Here is a 24,270-nt window from a genome sequence, read left to right on the forward strand (position 1 = left end):
ATGTAAACAACATATTATAGGGTTCTGACTTTTGATCCAGTCTGCTATTCGCCTCCACTTTATGGGAGAGTTCATCCCATTCACATTTACTGTTAAAATGACTAATTCCATGTATTTCCTGCCATCCTATTATTCCCCCCCATACCATCTTTCCCAGTTTTAAACTTAAGTGCCCCATTTGTATCACCCCGCTCACCCTTTTTAGGACCCTCCCTCTTTTAAATCTCTTCCCCTTACTTGTACCCTTCCCTTATTACTCTTTTCTTTTTCCTCTCCCCCTTTTTAATGAGGTGAGAGAAGATTTTCTATAAAATAAATATATCAGTTATTTTCTCTTTGAGTCAACTCTGATGAGAGTAAGATTCATACACTGTTCCTCCCCCTCTCTAAATTCCCTCAGATATGATGTTTCCTTTGCTTCTTTGTGGTTTATAGTTTCCCTCTTTTTATCCCCCCTTTCTGACATTATCCCCTTTCCATTTCTACTTCCCTTTTTTTATGTTATATCAGTAAAATCAAATTATACATGTCGTCTTTTTGTATATACACAACAGAAATAGAGTTTTCAAGAGTTCCTTTTACCTTTTCGGTTTCTCTTGAGTCATATGGTTGGAGATCAAATTTTTTCTTTAGTTCTGGTTTTTTCCTTAGAAACGAATGGAATTCATCTGTTTCATTAACAGATCTTCCCTGGAAGAAAATGCTCAGCTTGGCTGGGTAGTTTATTCTTGGCTGCATTCCAAGTTCTGCTGCTTTTCAGAATATCAGATTCCAGACCCTTCGATCCTTTAATGTGGAGGCAGCCAGATCTTGGGTGATCCTTATTGTGGTACCTCAATATTTGAATTTTTTTTTCTGGTTGTTTGTAATATTTTTTCTTAATCTGATAGTTCTGAAATTTGGGCACAATATTCTTTGGAGTTTTTATTTTAGAGTCTTTTTCAGAAGGTGTTCAATGAATTCTTTCAATGCCTATTTTACCTTCTGATTCTATTGCCTCTGAACAGTTCTCTTTGATGATTTCCTATAAAATAGTATCTAGGCTCTTTTTTCATCATAATTTTCGGAAATTCCAGTAATCCTCAGACTATCTCTCCTAGATCTATTTTTCAGGTCTATCATTTTTCCAAGTAGATTTTTCATGGTTTTTTCCAATTTATCTTTTTTTTTGGTTTTGCTTGACTGATTCTTGCTGTCTCAATGAATCATTGGTTTCTATTTGTTCAGTTCTGATTTTTAATGAGTTATTTTCTTCATTAGCTTTCCCCCCTTCTTTTTGTATATGTCCAATTGAGTTTTTAAATGAGTTGTTTTGCTCTATGGATTTTTTTTCCATTTACTAAATTTTTTTTTTAAGTGAATTATTTTCTTTTTCCAATTCACAAATCCTACTTTCTTGTGAATTCTTTATATTTTCCAATTCACAAATCCTACTTTCCTGGGATTTTTTTTACCTTTTCCAATTCACAAATTCTGTTTCCCTGCACTTCCTGGGAATTTTTTACTTTTTCCAATTCATATTTCAGGAAATTGTTACTTTGTTGCAAAGCTTCTCTTTCCTCACTTCTAACTCTCTTTTGAGACTTTTAATGGTCTCTTCTAGGAGAGCGTTATGTAAAGGGGGCCAGGTAACATTCCCCTTTAGGTATTGTCTGGAGACTGTTTGCTATTAGTCTTCTCAGGGTTGCAAACCTGCTCTTTTTCTGTACAGAAGCTATTGATCATCCTTTTGATTTTTTTACTCATTTTTTAAAGCCTTTAGGGTCTGCCTTCAGGGCAAGGGTGTTACCAGTTTCTTCTGCAAAGCAGTGAGAGATATAAATAGGCTTCAGGAACTAAGGTATGGGAGTGCTCTGGGCAAAGGTTCTCCCCCCCTCCCCAACTGGAAGTGATTTAGCAGTGTCCAGTGGAGAACCCCGGTGTGTGATTTAGCGACTGCCCTAAGGCTAGAGACTAAGCAGTGAAAGTGTCACTACCCGAGGCCAAAGCCCCCTGTGGTGCTGTGGGTATTATTGGCTGACCAGTGAATAGCATCACTCAGACTGGAAGTGTCTCTGCCCTGAAGCAAGTGGCACACTGCAGCCCTAGGCCAAGCCCCCCACTGTGCAGATTAGAGGCTATCCTGGGCTGTTCCCCTTTGCCGTACAGGTTCATAACTGCCCCAAGGAAAAGCTCTGTACTGCGGGTTAGGGCTGCACAGTTGTGCTGTGATCTGTGCTGAGTCACTTCCGGTTTTGGGTGGGTACAGCCAGATCCTGTTAGGTTCTGGCATTTTTTAAGAGTGGCTTTGATTTCTCTGCTGATCTACTATTTTGCAAAGCAATCAGTCTCTCCCAGTGTCCACAGAGACCACTCCCTTTTATTATCCTTTTCTCTTCCAATACCCAGCTTCTTTAGTCAAGCCTCATTACATGTCTTTGAGACTCTTTGCCATTCTGTTTACTGGCCTCTGTTTACTATCCTACTGTTCCCTCTATATATTTTTCCATTAAAAATTTCCTTTTCCCCCTTTTTTGCTAAACTATGTTAATATTACATTTAAAACAGTTCAGATATGTCTAAGAATGCACCAAACATCTTCAGGAATATCCCATCTTTTACACTTTTTGCAATAATTACTCATTTACTTATTCAGTACATTTTAATTATGCTATACTTAAATCATCCTATGTATATATGCTTAGTCTTTGCTATCAGTAATATCCTCCTAGACAATCAGTAGGCATTTATGGAGTGCCAACTATGTGTTAAATATGTACTAGGCTGTGTAAAAGTGACTGAGTTCAAATACAAAGACTGAAACAGTCCCTACATTCAAGGAATTTAATTTGTTTAATTCAAATTAGGACATGGTAGAAACAGAATGTAAACAGTGTTTAAGAACAAATTTGAAAATTTTCCCTACAGTTTAACTTTGTAAATCATAGTACAGTTAAGAACCTTCAACTTTTTAAAATAGGATTTCAAGTAAATTTCAAATTAATTGAATATAGGCTTTATGAGAAATATCTTTATATATAATAATCAAAATGATCTTTCTACACATATATATAGGCTTTGCAATACTTTAAGCAGCTAGGTTTTTTTTTTAAATTTAATTTTTATTTAATAATTACTTTATATTGACACTCGTTTCTGTTCCGATTTTTTTTTCCCTCCCTCCCTCCCTCCGCCCCCTCCCCTAGATGGCAAGCAGTCCTTTATATGTTGGATATGTTGCAGTATATCCTAGATACAATATATGTTTGCAGAACCGAACAGTTCTCTTGTTGCATAGGGAGAATTGGATTCAGAAGGTATAAATAACCCGGGAAGAAAAACAAAAATGCAGATAGTTCACATTCGTTTCCCAGTGTTCTTTCTTTGGGTGTAGCTGCTTTTGTCCGTCATTTATCAATTGAAACTCAGGTTTCTTTGTCAAAGAAATCCACTTCCATCAAAATATGTCCTCATACAATATCGTTGTTGAAGTGTATAATGATCTCCTGGTTCTGCTCATTTCACTTAGCATCAGTTCATGTAAGTCTCGCCAGTCCTCTCTGTATTCATCCTGCTGGTCATTTCTTACAGAACAATAATATTCCATAACATTCATATACCACAATTTACCCAGCCATTCTCCAATTGATGGGCATCCATTCATTTTCCAGTTTCTAGCCACTACAAACAGGGCTGCTACAAACATTTTGGCACATACAGGTCCCTTTCCCTTCTTTAGTATTTCTTTGGGATATAAGCCCAATAGAAACACTGCTGGATCAAAGGGTATGCACAATTTGATAATTTTTTGGGCATAATTCCAGATTGCTCTCCAGAATGGTTGGATTCGTTCACAACTCTACCAACAATGCACTAGTATCCCAGTTTTCCCGCATCCCCTACAACATTCATCATTATTTTTTCCTGTCATCTTAGCCAATCTGACAGGTGTGTAGTGGTATCTCAGAGTTGTCTTAATTTGCATTTCTCTGATCAATAGTGATTTGGAACACTCTTTCATATGAGTGGTAATAGTTTCAATTTCATCCTCTGAAAATTGTCTGTTCATATCCTTTGACCATTTATCAATTGGAGAATGGCTTGATTTCTTATAAATTTGAGTCAGTTCTCTATATATTTTGGAAATGAGGCCTTTATCAGAACCTTTAACTGTGAAAATGTTTTCCCAGTTTGTTGCTTCCCTTCTAATCTTGTTTGCATTAGTTTTATTTGTACAAAGGCTTTTTAATTTGATGTAATCAAAATTTTCTATTTTGTGATCAGTAATGGTCTCTAGTTCATCTTTGGTCACAAATTTCTTTCTCCTCCACAAGTCTGAGAGATAAACTATTCTATGTTCCTCTAATTTATTTATAATCTTGTTCTTTATGCCTAGGTCATAGACCCATTTTGATCTTATCTTGGTATATGGTGTTAAGTGTGGGTCCATGCCTAATTTCTGCCATACTAATTTCCAGTTATCCCAGCAGTTTTTATCAAATAATGAATTCTTTTCCCAGAAGTTAGGGTCTTTGGGTTTGTCAAACACTAGATTGCTGTAGTTGACTATTCTGTCTTGTGAACCTAGCCTTTTCCACTGATCCACTAATCTATTTCTTAGCCAATACCAAATGGTTTTGGTGACTGCTTAAGCAGCTAGGTTTGAAGAACTGTGCCAGAACTAGCATACAATTAAATTGGAAAATGCTTCTTGATCTCAAGATGTTACATTTTTTAAAAATTATAATTTTTATTTTAATTTCAGTTCAATTTTTTTTCTACCTGCTTCTCCCTTACCTACTAAGAAAAACACATATAACATGTTGTTACAAATATGTATAGTCAAAGCAAAACAAATTTCCACATTAGCCATGTCAGAAAAATATGCTTCAGTCTCAATTTGAGTTCATCACCTTTCTGCCTGGAAGGATGTTTCTTCCTGGGTTGCATGTTTCATGTATAGTCCTATCTAACTGATTGGTTCCATTTTGTTGATCAGAATTCCTAGTTCTTTCAGAGCTGTTTGTCTTTAAAGTTTATACTTTAACTGTTTTATATTGTAGTTATGTTCCCATAACTTTGTACCAGTTTATAGAATGTTTTTCTATCTTTTCTGTAATCCTTTTTAGAGAAAATTCACAGAATACCTTTTCCCTGAATACTAGAAGAGAGGAAGAATAGCTTTACATGATTAAAAATAAGCATATATGTTTTACACTTTTTTTCCCTTCTGGAAAGTTAGAGAGCTGAAGTAACCAAGATAGTTTTGGGGAGGAATATATGTAGACAAAAATACAAAAGAGGCCAAGAAGGATTAAGGGGCAACATAAAACAGGAAATTCAAATTTACAAAAAACAGTTGTTTTGTGTATTCCCATTCAAAGATTGGTTCTGAAATTTTTCTTCTTTTTTCCTCTTCTCCAATCATTCATCTTTTAGTCTAAACTAATGCCAATTTGGAGAGTGACCTTAGATCTGAACTAGGTTCTGCTGCATTTGCTGAATTTGTATCAAAGACTTGTTTGACAAACTAAGATAGTATTTGTTTTTTGGCAAAGACTTTTTCTTTCTTATGCATTCTCATAGTTACCTGTCCTATATGCTTTATGCTAGATGTTTTATATGTTATGCTGTCTATATGTTCTTTGTGCTATATTATCTAATATAGCAATTTATTTAATAAAAATTGAAAATTATTTCAAATAGGGGATAGTTTTCAAAGTATGCTGAAAAGTAGTATTAATTAGCTAAGCAGTGGGCTCATTTTAGTCATATAAATTGTTGTTTATGTATTAATTAATATATTTAATTTAAAATTTTCCTATTAGACTTCAGATACAGAAGAATTTGTAATACCCAAATGCCTTTCTGATCTTCCACCATTCTCAAGGTGTTTAATGGGAGTCATAATGAAGTCTTTAAATGTAATCAGGTAAAACATTTTTACTTTGTTTTGAAATTTTTATCACATCTTTCAGTCATCATATTTCATTATTCTCATTTGAAAATTTCAAAGACTCATTTTTCTTTAAGAATAAAATCTTTAGCAGTTTTTGTTGCTGTATTTATGTTTTAATATGGGCCACTTTCTTTTCTTTCTTGCACATTTATACCATAAATATGGTTTATATAAAATCTAAGTCTGACCTATAATTGCTATTACATTTTAATATATAATGATTTCCTTTTAAATACTTCATTTTTGTTAATGAATAATTTTCATTTTTACAGTGAATTCACACACATAAATTATTTAACTAACTGTTCTTATCATCTCTGACCGTTGTTAAAGTATGTGCACACACAAATGCATACACGCACACACAAATGCATACACACACGCGCACACACAAATGCATACACATACACACACACACACGCCAATTTAATTTATGTATTTCCATAGTGGGCATATTTATAAACACATTTTTTTTAAACAGATCATTCTTAGAAGAATTGACAATATGCATAGCTTCTGAAGAAATTGAAGGCATTGTTTGCCTCACAGCAGTTGTTTGTATGATTGTGATTATTAGTAAAGGTAAGTTGAATACTTTTCCTTGATTTTTTTGTGACATCATAACATATAGGACTTTGAAATTCATTTGCAGCATGGTGTAGTAGATAGAGTGCCAGCCTCAAAGTTAGAAAGCCCTGAGTTCAAATCTTAACTTTGGCATATATTGGATCTGTAACCCAGGACTAGTCATTTAACCTCTCAATCTTTTAGACAATTGCCTAAGAGCTCAGTGTGTTCCTCTCTTGTTGTTTCTTCAAACACAAGACATATGCACAACACACACATACATACATAAATACATATTACATTTATAGATGAAAATATTATAGTGAGGAAAAATCTAGATTCTTTTGATCTTTTAATGTTTTTCCTAAAATATGGTGCTCAGAAGGGGTACAGTTTACCTCTCTTGACCAAAACAGAGTATAGTGGTATTATTACTTCCCTCACATTAGTTTTTTTGTCTTTAGTGTCATACTGTTGGCTCACTGAGCTTACATTTCAGTGAAACATACTATTTTTTTTTTCTCTTCTTTAAGAGACTTCCCTTCCTTCCGGCTCATCGCAGTTACTGTCTCCATCTCTGCATCCTTCCCTTAATTTCCCCAGTCAAATTTTTCTGTTTTTCAAATTTTCCTTCACTTTTCACATTTCCTTTGAATATATCTATCCTTTATTCTTATTACAATTTTAACTATTTCTTTGTGTTTGAGTAGATTCTTAAGTATCTTAAGGATAGGGGCTCTGTTTTTTGCATCTTTGTATTTCTAAAGTTGTGTCTCTCTGTGTGTGTATGTGTGTGTGTGCATGTATATATATATGTAAAAATATATACACACATATGCATTTAGTAATCTTTAATTAGATAAAGTGCAAGTGATCTGGAATTCACAATATTACTTTATAGAATGTACAAATGATAAGCATATAACTTTTTATCTGGAATTGTAAAAGAATCAAACTTTTAAGAACATAAGGAATGCAGTCCTTGAAATTTCATGTTTGTTTATTGGTCTTTACATATAAAAAAATGGATGGAACCACAAGTTTAGAGCTAAAAGAAACATTAGGAGTTGTCTAATTCAGTCTTATTTTACATATGAAGAAACAGACTCAGAATTATTCAAAATGACCTGCTCAGGGTCAAACAGAATAAGTAATAGAGCTGGAATTTAAACTAGGGTCCTTAGACTCCAAATCCAGTGTCCTTTCCATGATAGCCGGGCATCTACTCTGATAAGAAAGATCACAATCTTTCTGATCCTTTTAAATATCTAGATGTTGAGATATATACATTTTATGATGTTTTATTGTGCCTCTTTTAATGCAACTTCTTTAAATAGGTAAACATAAAGATCCAAAGGTTAAGGATGCTGCTGCCACTATTCAAAGAATACTGAACAAATACATGGAAATTACCTTGGAAGAAGATAGCATTGAAAGGTAAAATAAAATAATATTTATTGACAGAAACAATAATTGTCAAAATTCAGTTCATAATCTAACTATATTTAAATAAGAGTAACTTAGTTTATTGGTCCCTGCTACTAAAAATTAGAAAGTTTAAGTTTAGAATTCTACATAGTTATCATGTTTATATCTATTTGAATCAATTTTATTAGAAACAGGTTTAAGTTGTTTTATTCTTCTTTAAAACAAGCACAGTTATACACACACACACACACACACACACACACACACACACACACACACATTTTTATTCACTATCAAAGGGCAGTCATAGTGAAAGACTAGACTTAATCCTGACATTTCTTCCAGATATGTGCATAGCTTGCTCCTGACTCGAATTCTGAAGTCAGGAAATAAAGCTGGAAGAATGATCAAACAAAAAGAGCTACTATAAGAACAAAGATATTGCTGATACACTGAGAAGAAAATTGCACCAAAACCTATACAAGTAAAGTTCAAAGAAAACCATACGTTGGGTAAAAGTTCAACTGGAATTCTTAGAAGAAATGAAAGCAAGAGTTTAATTATTTATTTTTAAACTCTTTTTCTTTTTTTAAAAAAATTTAATAATAGCTTTTTAATTTTCAAAATGCACACAAAGATGGTTTTCAGTATTTACCTTGCAAAACCTTGTGTTGCAAATTTTTCTGCTTCCTTTATCCCCACCCCACTCTACTAAACAGCAAGTAATTTGATAGAGGTTAAATATGTGCAATTCTTCTAAACATTTTTCACAATTGTCATGCTGCACAAGAAAAATCAGATCAAAAAGGAAAAAAATTGAGAAAGAAAAAAAAGAAGCATGCATACCACAACAGAAAAGGAGAATGATCTACATTCAATCTGCATAGTCCTCTTTGTGAATGCAAATGGCTCTCTCTGTCACAAGTCTATTGGAATTGGCCTGTACCATCTCATTGTTGAAAAGAGCCAAGTCCTTCAGAGTTCATCATCACCTAATCTTGTTGTTGCTGTGTACAATGTTCTCTTGGTTCTACTCACTTCATTTCTCATCAATTCATATAAGTCTTTCCAGGCCTTTTTGAAATCTTCCTGCTGATGAGTTTTTAATAGAACAGTAATATTTCATTACATTCACATACCATAACTTATTCAACCATTCCCCAACTAATGGACTTCCACTCAGTGAAAGCAAGAGTTTAAAAGAAAGAGTTAAAAATTATTTTATAAATAAAATGAGAACATTCGAGGAAATATTTGGGGAAAAAAATGAGAGTACTAGAGGACCAATTTAGAAAAGAAATGAGAAGATAAAATTAGAGAATTAGAAGCTTAAAATGAAATCTAAAAATCTACAAAACAACAGAATCTTTTAAATTATAATGATCAAAAAATAATTAATGACTTCGTGAGACAACAGCAAATGTTAAAATAAAATCACAATTATTAAAATTTGAAGAAAGTCTAAATAATTCATATAAACAACAAGTGATATGGAAAACAGATCAAGGAAAGATAATTTAATAGTCATTGGACTACTTGAAAAGTATGACAAACAAAAAGGACCCAGAAAGTATTTCCCAAAATCATAAAAGAAAATTATGTAGGCATCTTAGAACTAAAAGGAAAAGTGAAAATAGAAAATGAAATCCACAAGTCATCACTTCCTGAAAGAAATCCCAAAATGAACCTTATTACCAAAACATTATAACTAAAACCCAGAACTTCCAGATCAATGGAAAATACTGTAAACAGCTAAAAATTAAGAATTCAAGTACCAAAGAGCTATAGTCAGGATGAGAAAAATTTTAGCAGCCACTAATAAAAGAGGAGTGGAGAGTTTAGAATGTGATTTTTCCAGAACGCAAAATATCTAGGCTTAAAATAAAAAAATAATCTAGCAAAACTTATGTATAATCCTTAAGGGAGAAAATTTATCTTTGATGAAATAGAGAACTTCCTGATGAAAAGGCCAGTGCTGAGTAGAAACTTGGAACTAAGAAATACAAGGGTTAATGTCACTGATAGAATAGAGGATGAAGAACTACTTGTGATAACTAGAGATCTTGTGGAAAATCTGTTTTCAGTTATCCCACCATTTGCAAGAAGCTTTTCTCTATCCCCTTAATGCTAATGCCTTCTTTGAGATTACTTCCAATCCTGAATATATTTCATATTACTTAGTTGTTTGCATGTTGTCAGCCCATTAGAATCTGAACAATTTGGAGACAGGAACAAAAACAAAAGTCTTTGTATCTCCAGTGCTTAGCATAGGACCTAGCACATAGTAATTGTTTAATAAATGCTTGTTGACTTGTATTAGTTGCTTTTCATCTCTCGGAGTTTATGATTCTTTGAGAGGAAATGTAACAAAGCAGGGCAGTAGCAAGGAAATAATATTTTGTAATTTTACCATGATTAAGTTGGTTTTCTTGCATGCCATTTGATCAAGGATTTATTTCAATTGGATCTCACAAAAAATAATTCCAAAAAAATTTAAAGCAATTGTATTGTCATTGAAAAAATTATATTGAGTTGTTATGGGCCAGAACTCTGAACTTGAAACAAAGGATTCTTACAAGGTACTAAGTCAGTGGAATTGATAGAGACAATAGTTATTTAATTTAGCGTGGTTCAGTATGATTGATTGATTTAATCCTACAACAAATAATGGTTTCCTAGTGATTGGTTTGTACTCAGTGTGTAGCATATAAGTTAGGAGCCTCAGTCAGATTCGGTCAGGGAGATTCAGGAGCCAGAAAAGGCAGGCGGGAGCTCAAGCTCTCAGAACCAAGGAGAAAGATAGGCCTCCAGAAAAACTAGCTGAGCCCCAAGTGAAAGGAGACAAGACTTTGAAGGAGACCATAAAGGATCTGGACTTTAGCGCCTGGCTCCACTTGTGGTGATTAATTGAAATGAAATGAAGGATGCTCCAGAGACCCCAAGAAAACCTCAACAGAACATTACATTTTAGAGAGAACACTACATTGAGTAATACTCATTATTCATATAAATATAAATGACGGTTATGTTTGGGCTGATTGACATTACTACTGTAGTCACATCTTAGATTCTATTCTATTTTTAAGTTTATCTGCAGAAAGGATAGTGATAATTTTTAGTTCCCTACTTCATATGTATAATTTCTGGCTAAAATAAAAAGATTTAATTTTATGGAATCCAGATCCAACTAACTTAGTAGCATGTTGTATTTCCATTGATTGCTATTCAAGTACAGGTTTGTTTGCATGACCATACTTCTCATTTCCAAAGGTTCACAAATTTGACATACTCCTTGATTTTTCACTCTCACCTTACATATGCAATCATTTGATACAGCTTGCCAATTCTACCTCTACAACTTTTCTCAAAACCAACCCCTTCTCTCTCTCTTTCTCTCTCTCTCATTCTCTCTTTCCTTTTTTTTTTTTTTAAACCCTACATTAAGACTCCTTTTGCCCAGATTATAATCTCTTTCCCTCAAGTCTCTCTGCATAGATTATCCTCCAAAGTGCTGCCAAGGTATTTTTCCTTAAACATAGATCTGACTATGTGATTCTTCCATTAAATTAGTTTCAAGAGCTTCTTATTATCTATAGGAAAAACTGTAAACTCCTTTCTTTGGCTTTTGAAGCCTTAAACAACCTGGCCCTATCTTATCTTTCTATTCTCACTCTATGTTATTTTCCCTCTTTTTGATCTAGTCAAATTTACCTTCTCTTGTTTTCTTATACAACATTCCATTTCCCTTCTCTGTGCCTTTGCCATGGAAGCCTCACAGATAGGGTATGCGATCCCTCTTTACTTCTACCTCATAGAATTCTCTTTCTTACTTTTAAGATGTAGCTTGAGAAACATGTGCTTGAAATCTTTTGCTCAAATCTTTCCTAGCTATTTCCCCAGTACCTATTGCTCTCTCTAAGTCTTTTGTATTTAGTATGAAGATTAACTATATTTGTATTTATTAATGTTATATTCTTACTGTACACACACACACATACATATATAGACGTCCTCCCAATCACAATGTAAATTCTTTTTGAGTAAGGATTGCTAGTTTCATTTTTTTATACCTGTGTTCCTGGTGCCTAGCATAGTTCTGGTATATATTAGGTGCGTGTTAATTAATGAATGCTTGTTGATTGATCAATTATAGACTTTTTGGTGTTATGAATCAATGAATGGTTTTAAAATAAGTTAAATTCTCATCCATGTCTTTCTATAGATTTTTTTCATGAAGGATTTGTTTCTTGGAGGTGTCAGTAGAACATATTGTCCATTTGTTTTTTCCTTCTCACTTCTCCAGTGTTACAAGTCTTTTGAATACTTTTAGTGTCATTTTACATGAATATATCTTAATGGCAATGTTCTTCTGACAGGCAAAATTTACCAAGCATCTTACTGTTAAATTTTTAGTCACTCATAATTGACGCAAGCTTTTGTTGTTCTAGGATACTTAAATGATGATCCCATGTGTTTTTAAAGAATTGTAAATAGTTATTGTGTTGTCTTTCTGATGCTTTATATGTTCTTTAGACTATTTTATGCCATGTAGCTATATAAAATTTAATCTTTATTAAGTATTATTTTATTAGGGAAGTTGATCATCAGATCAAGACTGTGATCTCATTGGTCTATGGAAAAGTAATCTTAAACTTAAATTTTATATTTTTGTCTTTAGATACATGTTCCTAAGAATGTAAATAAATAAATATAGAAAAATCCATTCAGTAACGATTCTTAGTAGTAAATAGTTAATATTTCACTTAACATGATGCTATACAGTTTAGCTTTTCAAATCATTTGCTTTCTTCTGATTTAGTTTTTTTTCATTTCAACAATCATATTCATTATAACTATCTTTTTAATGTTGAACTTATTAGTATTTTGGATACTTCATAATGAAGACTGAAAAACAATGCCTAGTGATTGTCAGTACTTTTCAAAAAAAATTATAAGAGGAAGCATCTTTGGAAATTTATTCTCATGGAAGCTGGCAACATAATTAGCAACTTTTTTCCATAGTGATGTTATTCCAAAATAATTTTTTAAAAGTAATAAACCTAATGTTTATTTGAGAAATAAAGTTGAAATAAATACATATTATGTAGGATTATTTTGGAATATTAATCCATTAATATTTTGGAATATTAATCCATAATTAATCATTCTAGGAATGAGACATTAATTGGGAGGGAAAAAGTATGTTTCCTTAACTGTAATTTAATTTTCTTTTCAGCAGAGTTGGCAGTTCATGGATTGGCCTATTGGGTTTTGGATAAAAATTTGCTGTTCAATGCATTTACTTTTCCTTACTCAGAATAAAATGCTGTAAATTGAGCAAATTTCCTCAAGAGAAGCAGTATGCACTTGTTAATGCAATAACAATTAATTGCCAGATAGTTATGTGTATTGTTATCATTATTAGTGAGAAGATAATCCAGTGCAATTTTTTTTTTTTAGCAGTACTAGGTATAAACCAGACATAGAGAAAACAAAGTGCTGATGTCCAAATATGTATTAATGTGCTGTGAGACTGATTAGCATTTTAGGATCAGCAAAATAACCTTAATTTTATTATGCAAAAATTGTTTATGTTCATATAAAGTCTTATGTGCAGAGCTAGCATGTTAGCTTAACTAATATCTCTTTTCTAATGCATTTTAAAATAAGTGGCCCTTTAAACATAAGTGATATAGTCTGAAATACAAGTTCCTACTAAGCATTTAGTGATCTGCTTTATAATAAAATAGTAATATTTTATGTTTATAATAAAAATGTCAAATAGTATTTTACTGCAACAAATAGATCTGAATTGAATTAATACTGGATCATATTTAGAAAAGGGCAATTTGGAACTTGAGAAGATTGAAAACCATTATAGTCAATGTTCTATAGGAGGAAATGTAGATATTTTACCTTAAGAAAGGAAAACTGGATGATGGGGGATGATAGAAGGATGATGACAGTCTTCAGGTTTATGAAGGATTATCTTAATAAAGATAGCTGTCTTGAATTCCTTTCTTATATGGATTGAATTACATGGCTATAGAGGTCCTTTCCAACTCTCAGATTATAATTTTATGGGACTAAATTTATATCGTTTGACCCTAGAGAACAGAAGTAGTAGCAGTGGGTTAAAGTTGCAGAGAGATTTAGCCATGAGCTGCCAAAGGATGTAATGGGCTCCTCTTCCCTGGAAACCTTTAAGGTGAGTCTCTATGACCATTTATTGGGAATGTCATAGAAGAGAATCTTGGTCAGCTATATGATTTCTAAAGTTCTTTGTAGCTACAAGATTCAATTTTAGTCAAAAAACAATAGGAATTTAAATTTGTGAGACATAGGAAAGCAGTAAGTTCTTTGACAGTTAACATTTCCTTGGGGTTAACTCGTAGAAAGAGTTTATTAACTTTTTTTATAGTCAGTCCTAAATTTCAGGCAAAAACACTTTATGTCAAGAAGTTAATTTCTTTAATAAAGCAACAATTAATAATCATTTTTTCTTGGTTTTTTTTTTTTTTTTGGTAGTGAAGAATAAGCTTCAAGCTTTATTTTTTGTAGCTGGCTCTTTGAGGGAGTACTACATGTCAAAAAAAAAAAAAAAAAGGACTGGTAAAAACTTCTAATGTGATGAAAATGCCTTTATTTGAAGCTAACCACAAAGCAGAAATAGAAGAATACATTTTAGGTTGGAAAAAATCACTCTCACTAGTGTCCTGTTTGTTTTTTATTAGATTTTTGATTTCAAATGTATAGGGAGTTACAAGTAAGGAACTTCCCCTATCAGATATATTCTCTGTAACAGTCTTTGAGAGTTGCCTGAGGACACCAAAAGGATGAGTCATTTTCCCAGGATCATACAGCCAGTGTGTATAAGATTCAGGATTATTTTAGTAATGACAAAACTACAATGTATTGTAGTTGTTATTTAAAGTTGGGTTCAGGAGTGACATTTTACCTTATGATGTTTGATATAAATTCATTTTTAAAAATTATTATTATTATAGCTTTTTTATTTATAAAACATATGAATGGGTAATTTTTCAACATTGACCCTTGCAAAACCATCTGTTCCCACTTTCCCCTCCTTCCCCTTACCCCCTTCCCTAAATGGCAGGTAGTCCAGTACATGTTAAATATGTTAAAGTGTATGTTAAATGCAATTATAAATTCATTTTTAAAAGAAATTGATAGCTTTTTATTTTTACCTTACATTCTCTTCTGATTGTGTTTAAGTCCAGAAACTCTAGTAACAAAGATCTTTTTAAAAAGAGAAAAAGTTCAGTGAAATCAATCAGAACAATTAGCCATGTGTGAGGACATGACAAATATTCCATAAGCCAAGTCTTTTACTTGCTCATTAACTGGAGAGAGGTATATTTTGTCGACTTTTTTCCCTAGGGACAAATTTGGTCACTTTACCCACCATTCAGTTTTGTTTATTTCCATTTATATTGTGGTTATTCTGTATATTTTCCTGTGCTGTTTATACTTCACTCTTTGTCAGTTCATATAAGTTGTATCTCACTCCTTTGAATTCTTCATGATTGTCATTTCTCACAGCACAGTAATATCTTCATTACGTTTTATGGACCTCTATTTGATCATTCCTCAAAATAAACATTATTTTGTTTCCAAGACTTTATTACCAGAAAAGATGTTGCTATGAATATTTATGTATATATAATCCATATATCCTGGTCATGAGATCTCTGGGTCAACGGATATGAAATTTTAGAAACTCTCTTAGCATACAGAGTTTCATAAGCTTTCCAGAATGGTTGAATTAATTTACAATTCCAAAATATATATTAAGTGTATATGATTTCCTGCAGACTCCACAGTATTGACTGTATTTATCTATTTTCATTTTTGAAAATTTACTATATGAGCAGTGAAACTTTGAATTATTTTGGTTGGAGTTTCTCTTGTTTATTAGTTACTTGAAGCAATTTTTGTGCAGTTGTTGATAGTTAGCAGATCTTCATTTGAGAGTTGTTTCCTTATATCCTTAGATAACTTTATATATTGGTCTTATATATTTGTAATTCATATATATAATCTTAGATGACAAGATGACGATCTCTTATCAAAGGTATTTGATGCAAAGACTTTTCTCCCAAGTGGATTGTTTCCCTCCTTATCCTAGCTATATTAGTTTTATTCATGCAAAGACTTTTCAATTTCATGTGATGATAATTTTTTGTTTTCACTTTTATAGTCTTCCTTTGTTTGCTTAAGAAATCTAGCCAAATTTGTAAAAGACGTTTCTATCTACTTTCTTCCAATTTTTAAATTATGTCCCTTATGTGAGTATCCACTTATATTGTGGTGTATGGTATAAGTAGCTTAGGTCTAAAATCATTTTTGCCACACTCCTTTCCAGTTTAACAAGCAATCCTTGTCACATAAGTTCTTCCTCAAGATATTTTATGTTCTTAGGTTTATTGCATACAAGAAATTTACCTATTTTGAAAAGTTAAATAACCACTTGAACAAATAATTTACACTAAAGCCTGGCAAAACTGTTATGATGTAATGTTTATGATGTACAATGTTATGATTAAGGTGTAATGGGAAAAGTTCTGCATTTGAAGTCAGAACATCTGTTTAAAGACTCTTTTTTATTAAATGTGAGACCTTCTTCAGACCTTTCCTGATCTCAGTTTCCTCTTTTGTAAAAATAATTTTTTTATTAAACTAAATTAGACTAGCAGACTAAATGCCTCCTAGATGTATCATGATACTAAGGTTCAGGCCACACATATTCCTGCTGTCAAACACTTAATCATATTATAGTAATTCTAACATCTATCACACTTTTGTGGTTCACCAGGAAATGTTTTCACAACCTCCTTTGGGAATTTGTTCTAGAATTTAGCAGTGATCTGATGCGGCCAATAAAACCATATACAAGATATTGACAACAATGTAAATAGAAATAACTGCTACAAATAATCAAAAATGATTATTGTATAATTATAAAGAATAAGCATAGCTTTAAAGAAAAGATGAGAAAACATCCCTACTTATGTATTCTTTTGCACAGGAAGACCACAGGTGTGGAACATTGCACATATTTCTAGAATTTTTTTGATATTGTTTTACTGTCTCCCTAGAATTCTTTGTTTTTCCTCTAAGTAAATGTTGTTCCATCTAAGTAGATGCTGCATATATATTAAATTTTGAAATGAAATTACTGTTTATGGTATCTTTCAGTAAAATGTTATTCTCCTGTTTCAGTCTGTTTTTGCTGTTTTCTTAAATTAAGGTTGCTGCTTGCTTTTTTGAGTTCAGTTGATAATTGATTTTGCTCTAACCTTTTGGTTTAACTCTGCATGAATTTTTTATATTTCAGGGTTGTTGGTTTTTTTTTTTAAGCAACATATTGTTGGATTGGTAAATTATATTTATTTTCATTTTGTCCTCTTTTTCAGATATGTCTGGGCAAGGTTTCTTTTTTTTCTTTCTTTCTTTCTTTTTTTTTTTTTTTTTTTTGATTTCTTGAAATATGATATTTAGGCTCTTTTGGTCATGACTTTCATGTAGGCTAGTTATTATGTTTCCTTTATCTCTTTTCTAGGTTATTTGTTATGAAATGTCATATCTTTTTCTTTATTTTTTAAATCTTTTGATTTGTTTTAATATTTCCTATTTTCTTGTGGAATAATTAATTTCTCATTAGCCCATTTCTAATTTTTAAGGAATCTTACTACTTGGGTAATATTTTATACCTTTTACCATTTTTCTTTTTCTGAGTCTTTTTTTAAATGACAACAGTTTCTTTTTCAGTTTTATGCTCTAGTTTTGTCATTTCATTCAGAATATCACTTTAAATTTCTCTTTGAAACTCTTAATTTTTTCTAGACTTTTAAATTAATCTTGTGGTCAAGCTGCGTTTTTCTTTGAGATTGTGTTTTTAACTCTTTTGGAGTTATTTTCTTATGGATTTGTATATTGCTTTCTTGTATCATAATAGGTTTATATAACATATAAAGGTCAGAGTGCCTGAGTCCTCTTCTATTTCAGTATTTGGTTCTAGTATCCCTCTTCTGTGTTAGAACAATAACTCTGAATCTAATCATAACTTAAAATTGAATGAATTAAATAATCTAAATAAAATGACATATGCAGAATGGATTAAAATTTGTAAAAAAGAAATCGATTTTTCTCTTCCAAAAGCATCAGTCACTTAATACCAATGGATATTTCAAATTGTATATTCTGCAAGCATCCCATTAAAAGTATCCAAAAATGATTTCATTGTATTTTTTTCCAAATCATTTCTCCTTTGAAATATCTATTTACTTTCTCCATCTGTCATTCTCAAAATCTACTCTTCTCTCCCTTCACATAGCTAATACTTTAGGTTAGTGGTGTTGTGTTTTGGTAAATTATTGCAACCACCTCCTAATTACTCTCACTGCTTCAAGCCTTTTCTACCCTCCTATTCTTTAAAGTGTTGCCAAAGTACTTCTAAGGCACAGCATCTGACTGTATGACTGACTCTCTTACTTGGCAATTTCCAGTGGCTTCCTGTTACTTATGGGATAAAGTATAAACTCCTCTGTTTAACTTTTAATGTGCTAAACAACCTGGCTACAGCTTTTTTTTTTCAACCCCATTGTGCATTACTCTCCCTCCCATACTCTGTGATGCAATCAAACTTAACTTTTCAATAATTCATACATGACATTCCAACTTGCTTATCCCACATGCCTGGGTTTCAAGTCTCCCATTCTTCTCTCTGGTTGCTTTTCTTTCTCATTTTTCATTTTTGATCTTAATTTTCTCATACAACATGATAAATATGGAAATATGTTTAAAAGGACTGTACACGTGTAACCTGTATCAGATTGCTTACTCTCTTGAGGAAAAGGAAGGTGAATGAGGGAAAAAATATGGAACTCAAAATCTTGTTGGAAATTTGTTACATGTAATTAGAAAAATAAAATACTATTGAAAAGTATGTGTGGGGGAAGAATGCTATTCCTTTAACATATTAGTTGCTTAAGAATATATTTATTTGCTGTGATTGAATTATGTATTCTAATTGACACTTGGAAAGTTATGGAACTGAGATTCAAAGTTCTTTGATTTCAAGTAAATGACTTTTAAAAAAGCAAAAAGAGAAAGATGAAATGTGAGTGCATATAGACTTCATATAGAGCTCAATAATACCTCTTCGTAACATTAGAACCTAGATTAGGTACCATTCACAAAGTGGGGAGTTGGGAAGATGGTCCAAAATCTTAACTGAAGAACAAAGAAAGTAAGTTAATGTAATTATATAAAACTGAAAACCTTCTGCATGAATATAATCATTAAAAACAATTTTCAAAAGAAAAGCAAACTTACCAACTATGAGAGCTATAAATCACTTTTGGAAGAGAAATACAAATCTCACATTCAACAAATTGATAAAGATGACAAAATAGGACAATAGTCGAATAATTAATATCAAAGATGTTTCAGAAAAAGTTATGCTAAGACTGTTGAAGATACAAATTAATTAAATCCTCCTGAAAAAAAAATTTGAAAAATTATGTGATAAATGCTTATAACTAAATGCTCATAACCTTTGACTAGAGATCTCTTTGCCAGGCATGCGTCATAGGGAAGTTAAAGACAAAAAAACTCGTATAGACTAAAACACTTGTAGTAGCACTGTTTGCAATAACAAAGAACTGGAAACAAAGAAAATAATTTAATTAGGAATTAACTAAACACATGATTATATATGGAATATTACTATATGATAAGAAATGATGAAAATAAAGAATTCAGAAAAAGAAAGAAGACATATACAGCAAAGTAAAAAGTAAGGGACTAGGGGAAACAATGACTATAATAATGTAAATCAAAGAAAGTAAAAAAGAAACAAAATTGAAAGCTTTATAATTATAATGATCAAGTTTGGTCCCAGAGAAGAGTTGGAAAAATTTATCTCTTTTCCATTCTTGCAGAAATGAACTACTATGGGTGTAATGGTTAATTATCAGATAAAATTGTTGTGTTCATTGGTTTTGCTGAACTGGTCTTTTCTCCCCTTCTTTCTTGAGAGAGCTCTCTGGGTAGGAAAGGAGTGAAAGATGTATTAAAAAATGAAGGTAATGTAAAAACAAAAGATGTTAATACAAATGTTTTAAAAGTGCTGTAATGAATTCTCTTAGTTCATATTTTTACATTTAATCATTTTAGTGATCACTTATTTTTCTACAACTAAGTCTTTTTTCTTTGTTTCAGATCTCTTTATGAATCTTCTGTTAGAACTTTGGATGAACTTTTGAAGGTATAAATGAGGAATCATCTATCCAATGTGTAAAAAGGAAGAAAAAGCATTGATTTTAGAAAATATTTTAAACATATAATGTATATATTGTATTTACATTTTCAAGAATCTGTACCCATGTGGGGAGGCAGAAAATTCATGTTTTATCTTGCAATTGATATTAAAGTTTCTTTAGTAAATTTGTGTAATTTCTGTATCTCCCTATATATAAATACATATATAAATCTGTATGATATAGTTAAAAGAAACATTTTTTAATGTCAGTGGTATAGAAAAGAAAATATAATATACTTGCCTTAGGAAACTAATTACAGAAAACACAAATACAAAAGATAAACAAAAACATAATGAGCAAATGAATTATGTTTAATGTTTCTCTACTTGAAAGTTATTTTTCAAAAATCTAATAATTTCTAGTCTAAGGAAGTGTGTTGATAGAACTTTCACTTCTTTTTGTGGTTACAACTGGAAATTGAAAGGAAGCTGGTCAATTGAACAACTGAACAAATTGTATATGATCATGATGGAATGATGTGCTTATTGATTTTAGAAAAAACATGATAGATTTGCATGAAATCATGTAGAGTGCAATGACCCGTATCAAGAAAACATTGAATTATTTAATAGCAATATTGTTTAAGAACAATTTGCATAACTCACTCATTTTGGCTAATATAAAAACACAAATTAATTACAGAAAACCTACAATGAAAGATGCTATCTGTACCTAGGGAAAGAATTGACAAATAGAAGTATATATAGAATCTTGCAGGAGAGGATAGGATAGAGAGAAGAAAAAAAGTTACATGATAACATTTATAAATATAAAAGGAGTAGCAAGTTATACATAATAAATTTGCAGCTTCATGTGTAATCACCTTTTAATCCTATGTTAGGGAACTGCTTGTTTTCATAAATTTAAAATAAAAAAACTATACCACATCAAATTTTTTCATTATTAATATGTCATCCACTGTACCCTTAGCCCTTATACCAGTGCTAATTATTTTTCATGTTTCTTTTAAAAGCTCTAGTGCCCATTGTTGCTATGTTTGTTTGCAGACATGAATTGACCAATATTTTCATATATATAGAAATGTACAACTAATTCCCCTTTGGAAAGATCATTTAGTATAGGAAAAATGTTGTTGATTGGATGAAATAAGTAGAATGGCTACAAGATTTAGGAAAAATAAAAGAAACCACCAAGTTAGATGCCAAAACTGTCATAGTCCTTTCTTGACTATAGTTTAAATTCATTTTTTCTCTTATGCACTTCAAAATACCTTAAGATTACATAGAAGGTTATCTTGGATGTATAAGTAAAATGTTGCCTTATAATTAATTCTTCTGTCTTGGCAATTCAACATTGTCTTGAATTCTAATATTTAATAGCTTGGGAACTTATTTTTCTCTGTTTGATTTCCTTAAATTACATTCTTCCTAATAAATACAGATATTCATTTTGAAACATTTGGAATTTTGAACCCTTGTTCAGAGGAATCTTTAAAGTGAAGAACTTCAACAGGGTAGAATAGGATGTGCTACTTTGAACAACAGAACAAGAAAATAGTCTGGCTATGTAGACTTTTTTCTATTTTTTCTTTTTCTTAATTTTAGTCTGAACTTAAGAACTAAAACAAGCATTTCCATGACATAATAGATTAAGAAAACAAAAAGTACATTAAACTGTAAATCTGTTATGTACAACTTGCTATTCCTTTTAAATATATAAAGTTATCATGTGACTTTTTTCTTTTCTTCACTTTGTTTCTCAAGATGGCTACCATCTGACACAAATATGCATATATACATAAAACCATTTTATATGTATCAGTTCTTTTCCTAGCATCATCCTTCATAGGTTCTTTATAGTTAATTTGAGTATTTATAATAGCCAAAATGACTGAGTTGTGCAGTTATTACTAAAGCAATTTCTGTTCGTTTTGTGCTGCATTATTTTATGTGACTATATCCATGTTTTTCTAACATCATTGAGCTCATTTCTCTTCCCTAAACTTGTTTTATTAGTTTCATTATTGCCTGTTAAATTTATTTCTTCAAGTGGGGCTTCATGTTTGTTGTAAACTATGCTTTCGCTTTTTATTGTATTTTTTCAATTTATGCTTCTGTAGTAATATTTATTTCCTGACTATTTTAAATGTCATTTTGACATTGGGTAACTAGTTTTTGAAAAACAAACTTTCTGAAAGTTTTCCTTTGAAAAACAAACTTTCTGAAAGTTTTCCTATCAAGCCTCTCCTATTGAAAACAATAAGATAATTGTCAATAAGATACAAATAGCATTTACCTAAATTTTATCTCTGTGGGAATTGAAAATGTAGAACAGCTTTCTTTTAACAGCATCAACCCACAGTTTTAAGTTTAAAACCTATTCTGACATTCTTTTTTAAACAGATTTTTATTGATTGTTTTTTTAAATATCTTTTATTTTTACATCAACTAGATTTCCTCCTTCCTCAGAATCTTCCCTTATAACAAATAATTGAGATTTTTTTTAAATCCTCAAATGAGATTCTATTTGCATAGCAAATTAGTCATTTAACCATATAACTACATGGAAGTATAAATAGGTCTTCCTTTAAAATTTGAAATACATTACTTGAATTATTTTGCCTTTTTTCTTTTTCAATTTATTTTATTTGAAAAAACAGTAAGGAAAAAAAAAACAGCTGACTAATGAGACAACGTAAAGATGACTGATTTGGGAATCAGAGGACCTAAGTTAACAAACTCTGCATACCCTTTGACCTAGTAGTGATTCTATTAGTTTTATATCTCAAAGAGATCATAAAGGAAGGAAAGAGACCCACCTGTGCAAAAATGTTTGTGGCAGCCCTCTTTGTAGTGGCAAGAAACTGGAAACTGAATGGATGCCCATCAATTGGAGAATGGCTGAGTAAATCGTGGTATATGAATGTTATGGAATGTTATTGTTCTGTAAGAAACGACCAGCAGGATGAATATAGAGAGGCTTGGAGAGACTTAGATGAGCTGATGCTGAGTGAAACAAGCAGAACCAGGACATCATCATACATGGCAACAAGAAGACTATATGATGATCAATTTTGATGGACGTGGCTCTTTTCAACAATGACATGATTCAGGCCAGTTGCAATGATCTTGTTATGAAGAGAGCCATCTGCACTCTGAGAGAGGACTGTGGGAACTCAGTGCAGATCACTAGATAGCATTTTCACTTTTTTTGTTGTTTGCTTGCAGTTTGTTTTCTTTCTTTTTTTCCTTTTTGACCTGGTTTTTCTTGTGCAGCAAGATAATTGTATAAATACGCATATGTTGGATTAACATTTTTAACATGTATAACATATATTGGATTACTTGCCATCTAGGGGAGGAGAGTGGGAGGAAGGAGGGGAAATTGGAACACAAGGTTTTTCAAGGGTCAATGTTTAAAAATTACTCATGTATATGTTTTGAAAATAAAAAGTTTTATCTTAAAAAAAAGAAAGTCAAGATCACACATATATGTCTGAGGGCGTATTTGAATTCAGGTCCTAAGTAAGCCAGTGCTCTATCCACTAAGCCACCTAGCTACCCTAAGTCTGGTCCTACTGGAACCATACTTGAAAACTCTTTTAGCATGATAGAGCCTCCCAGAGCCAGGTATAAAGGAGAGATGGGAAATAGTCGGGGATGAAGGATGACATCTAGGTTGTATGCCTGGTATAGGGTTGGTAATATCCACAACAGTGACAAGGAGCACGAAGAAGAGTCAGAGTGGAAGAACAGCCAAAAGGAACACAATCCAGCTTCTGTGCCAGAACTCCACAAAGATCTAGAAAACAGACCAGACTGAATTTTTATAGAAAAATAAAAAGGTTGCAGTGAGTCATTTTTTCTAGCCTAGATAGGCTTGGAGAGAGTTCTACAGACTTTGGGAACAGGATTTGTGCAGGAATATACAATAGGAGCATTCTAGTACTCACAGACTGAGCGCTGAAACTAGGCACCAGAGCAGAAAGCATGGGTATTTCTGAACTAGCATGGTTCAGGAAAAAGTGCC

General features: G+C 31.9%; 1 protein-coding gene across 1 annotated transcript in view; it reads left to right on the forward strand.

Moving 5' to 3' along the window:
* NCAPG2 (non-SMC condensin II complex subunit G2) overlaps positions 1–23,715 on the forward strand; it is an 86,248-nt gene extending 62,533 nt beyond the window's left edge. Inside the window, exons 25-28 of the mRNA XM_052000220.1 lie at positions 5,808–5,911; positions 6,420–6,520; positions 7,843–7,942; positions 20,180–23,715. Coding sequence (XP_051856180.1) covers positions 5,808–5,911; positions 6,420–6,520; positions 7,843–7,942; positions 20,180–20,231 — 357 coding nt within the window. The 3' untranslated portion in view covers positions 20,232–23,715. The remainder of the gene's footprint in view (positions 1–5,807; positions 5,912–6,419; positions 6,521–7,842; positions 7,943–20,179) is intronic.
* The last annotated feature ends 555 nt before the right edge of the window (positions 23,716–24,270 follow it).

Source organism: Antechinus flavipes, chromosome 5, assembly GCF_016432865.1.
Source record: "Antechinus flavipes isolate AdamAnt ecotype Samford, QLD, Australia chromosome 5, AdamAnt_v2, whole genome shotgun sequence".
Lineage (NCBI taxonomy): Eukaryota > Metazoa > Chordata > Mammalia > Dasyuromorphia > Dasyuridae > Antechinus > Antechinus flavipes.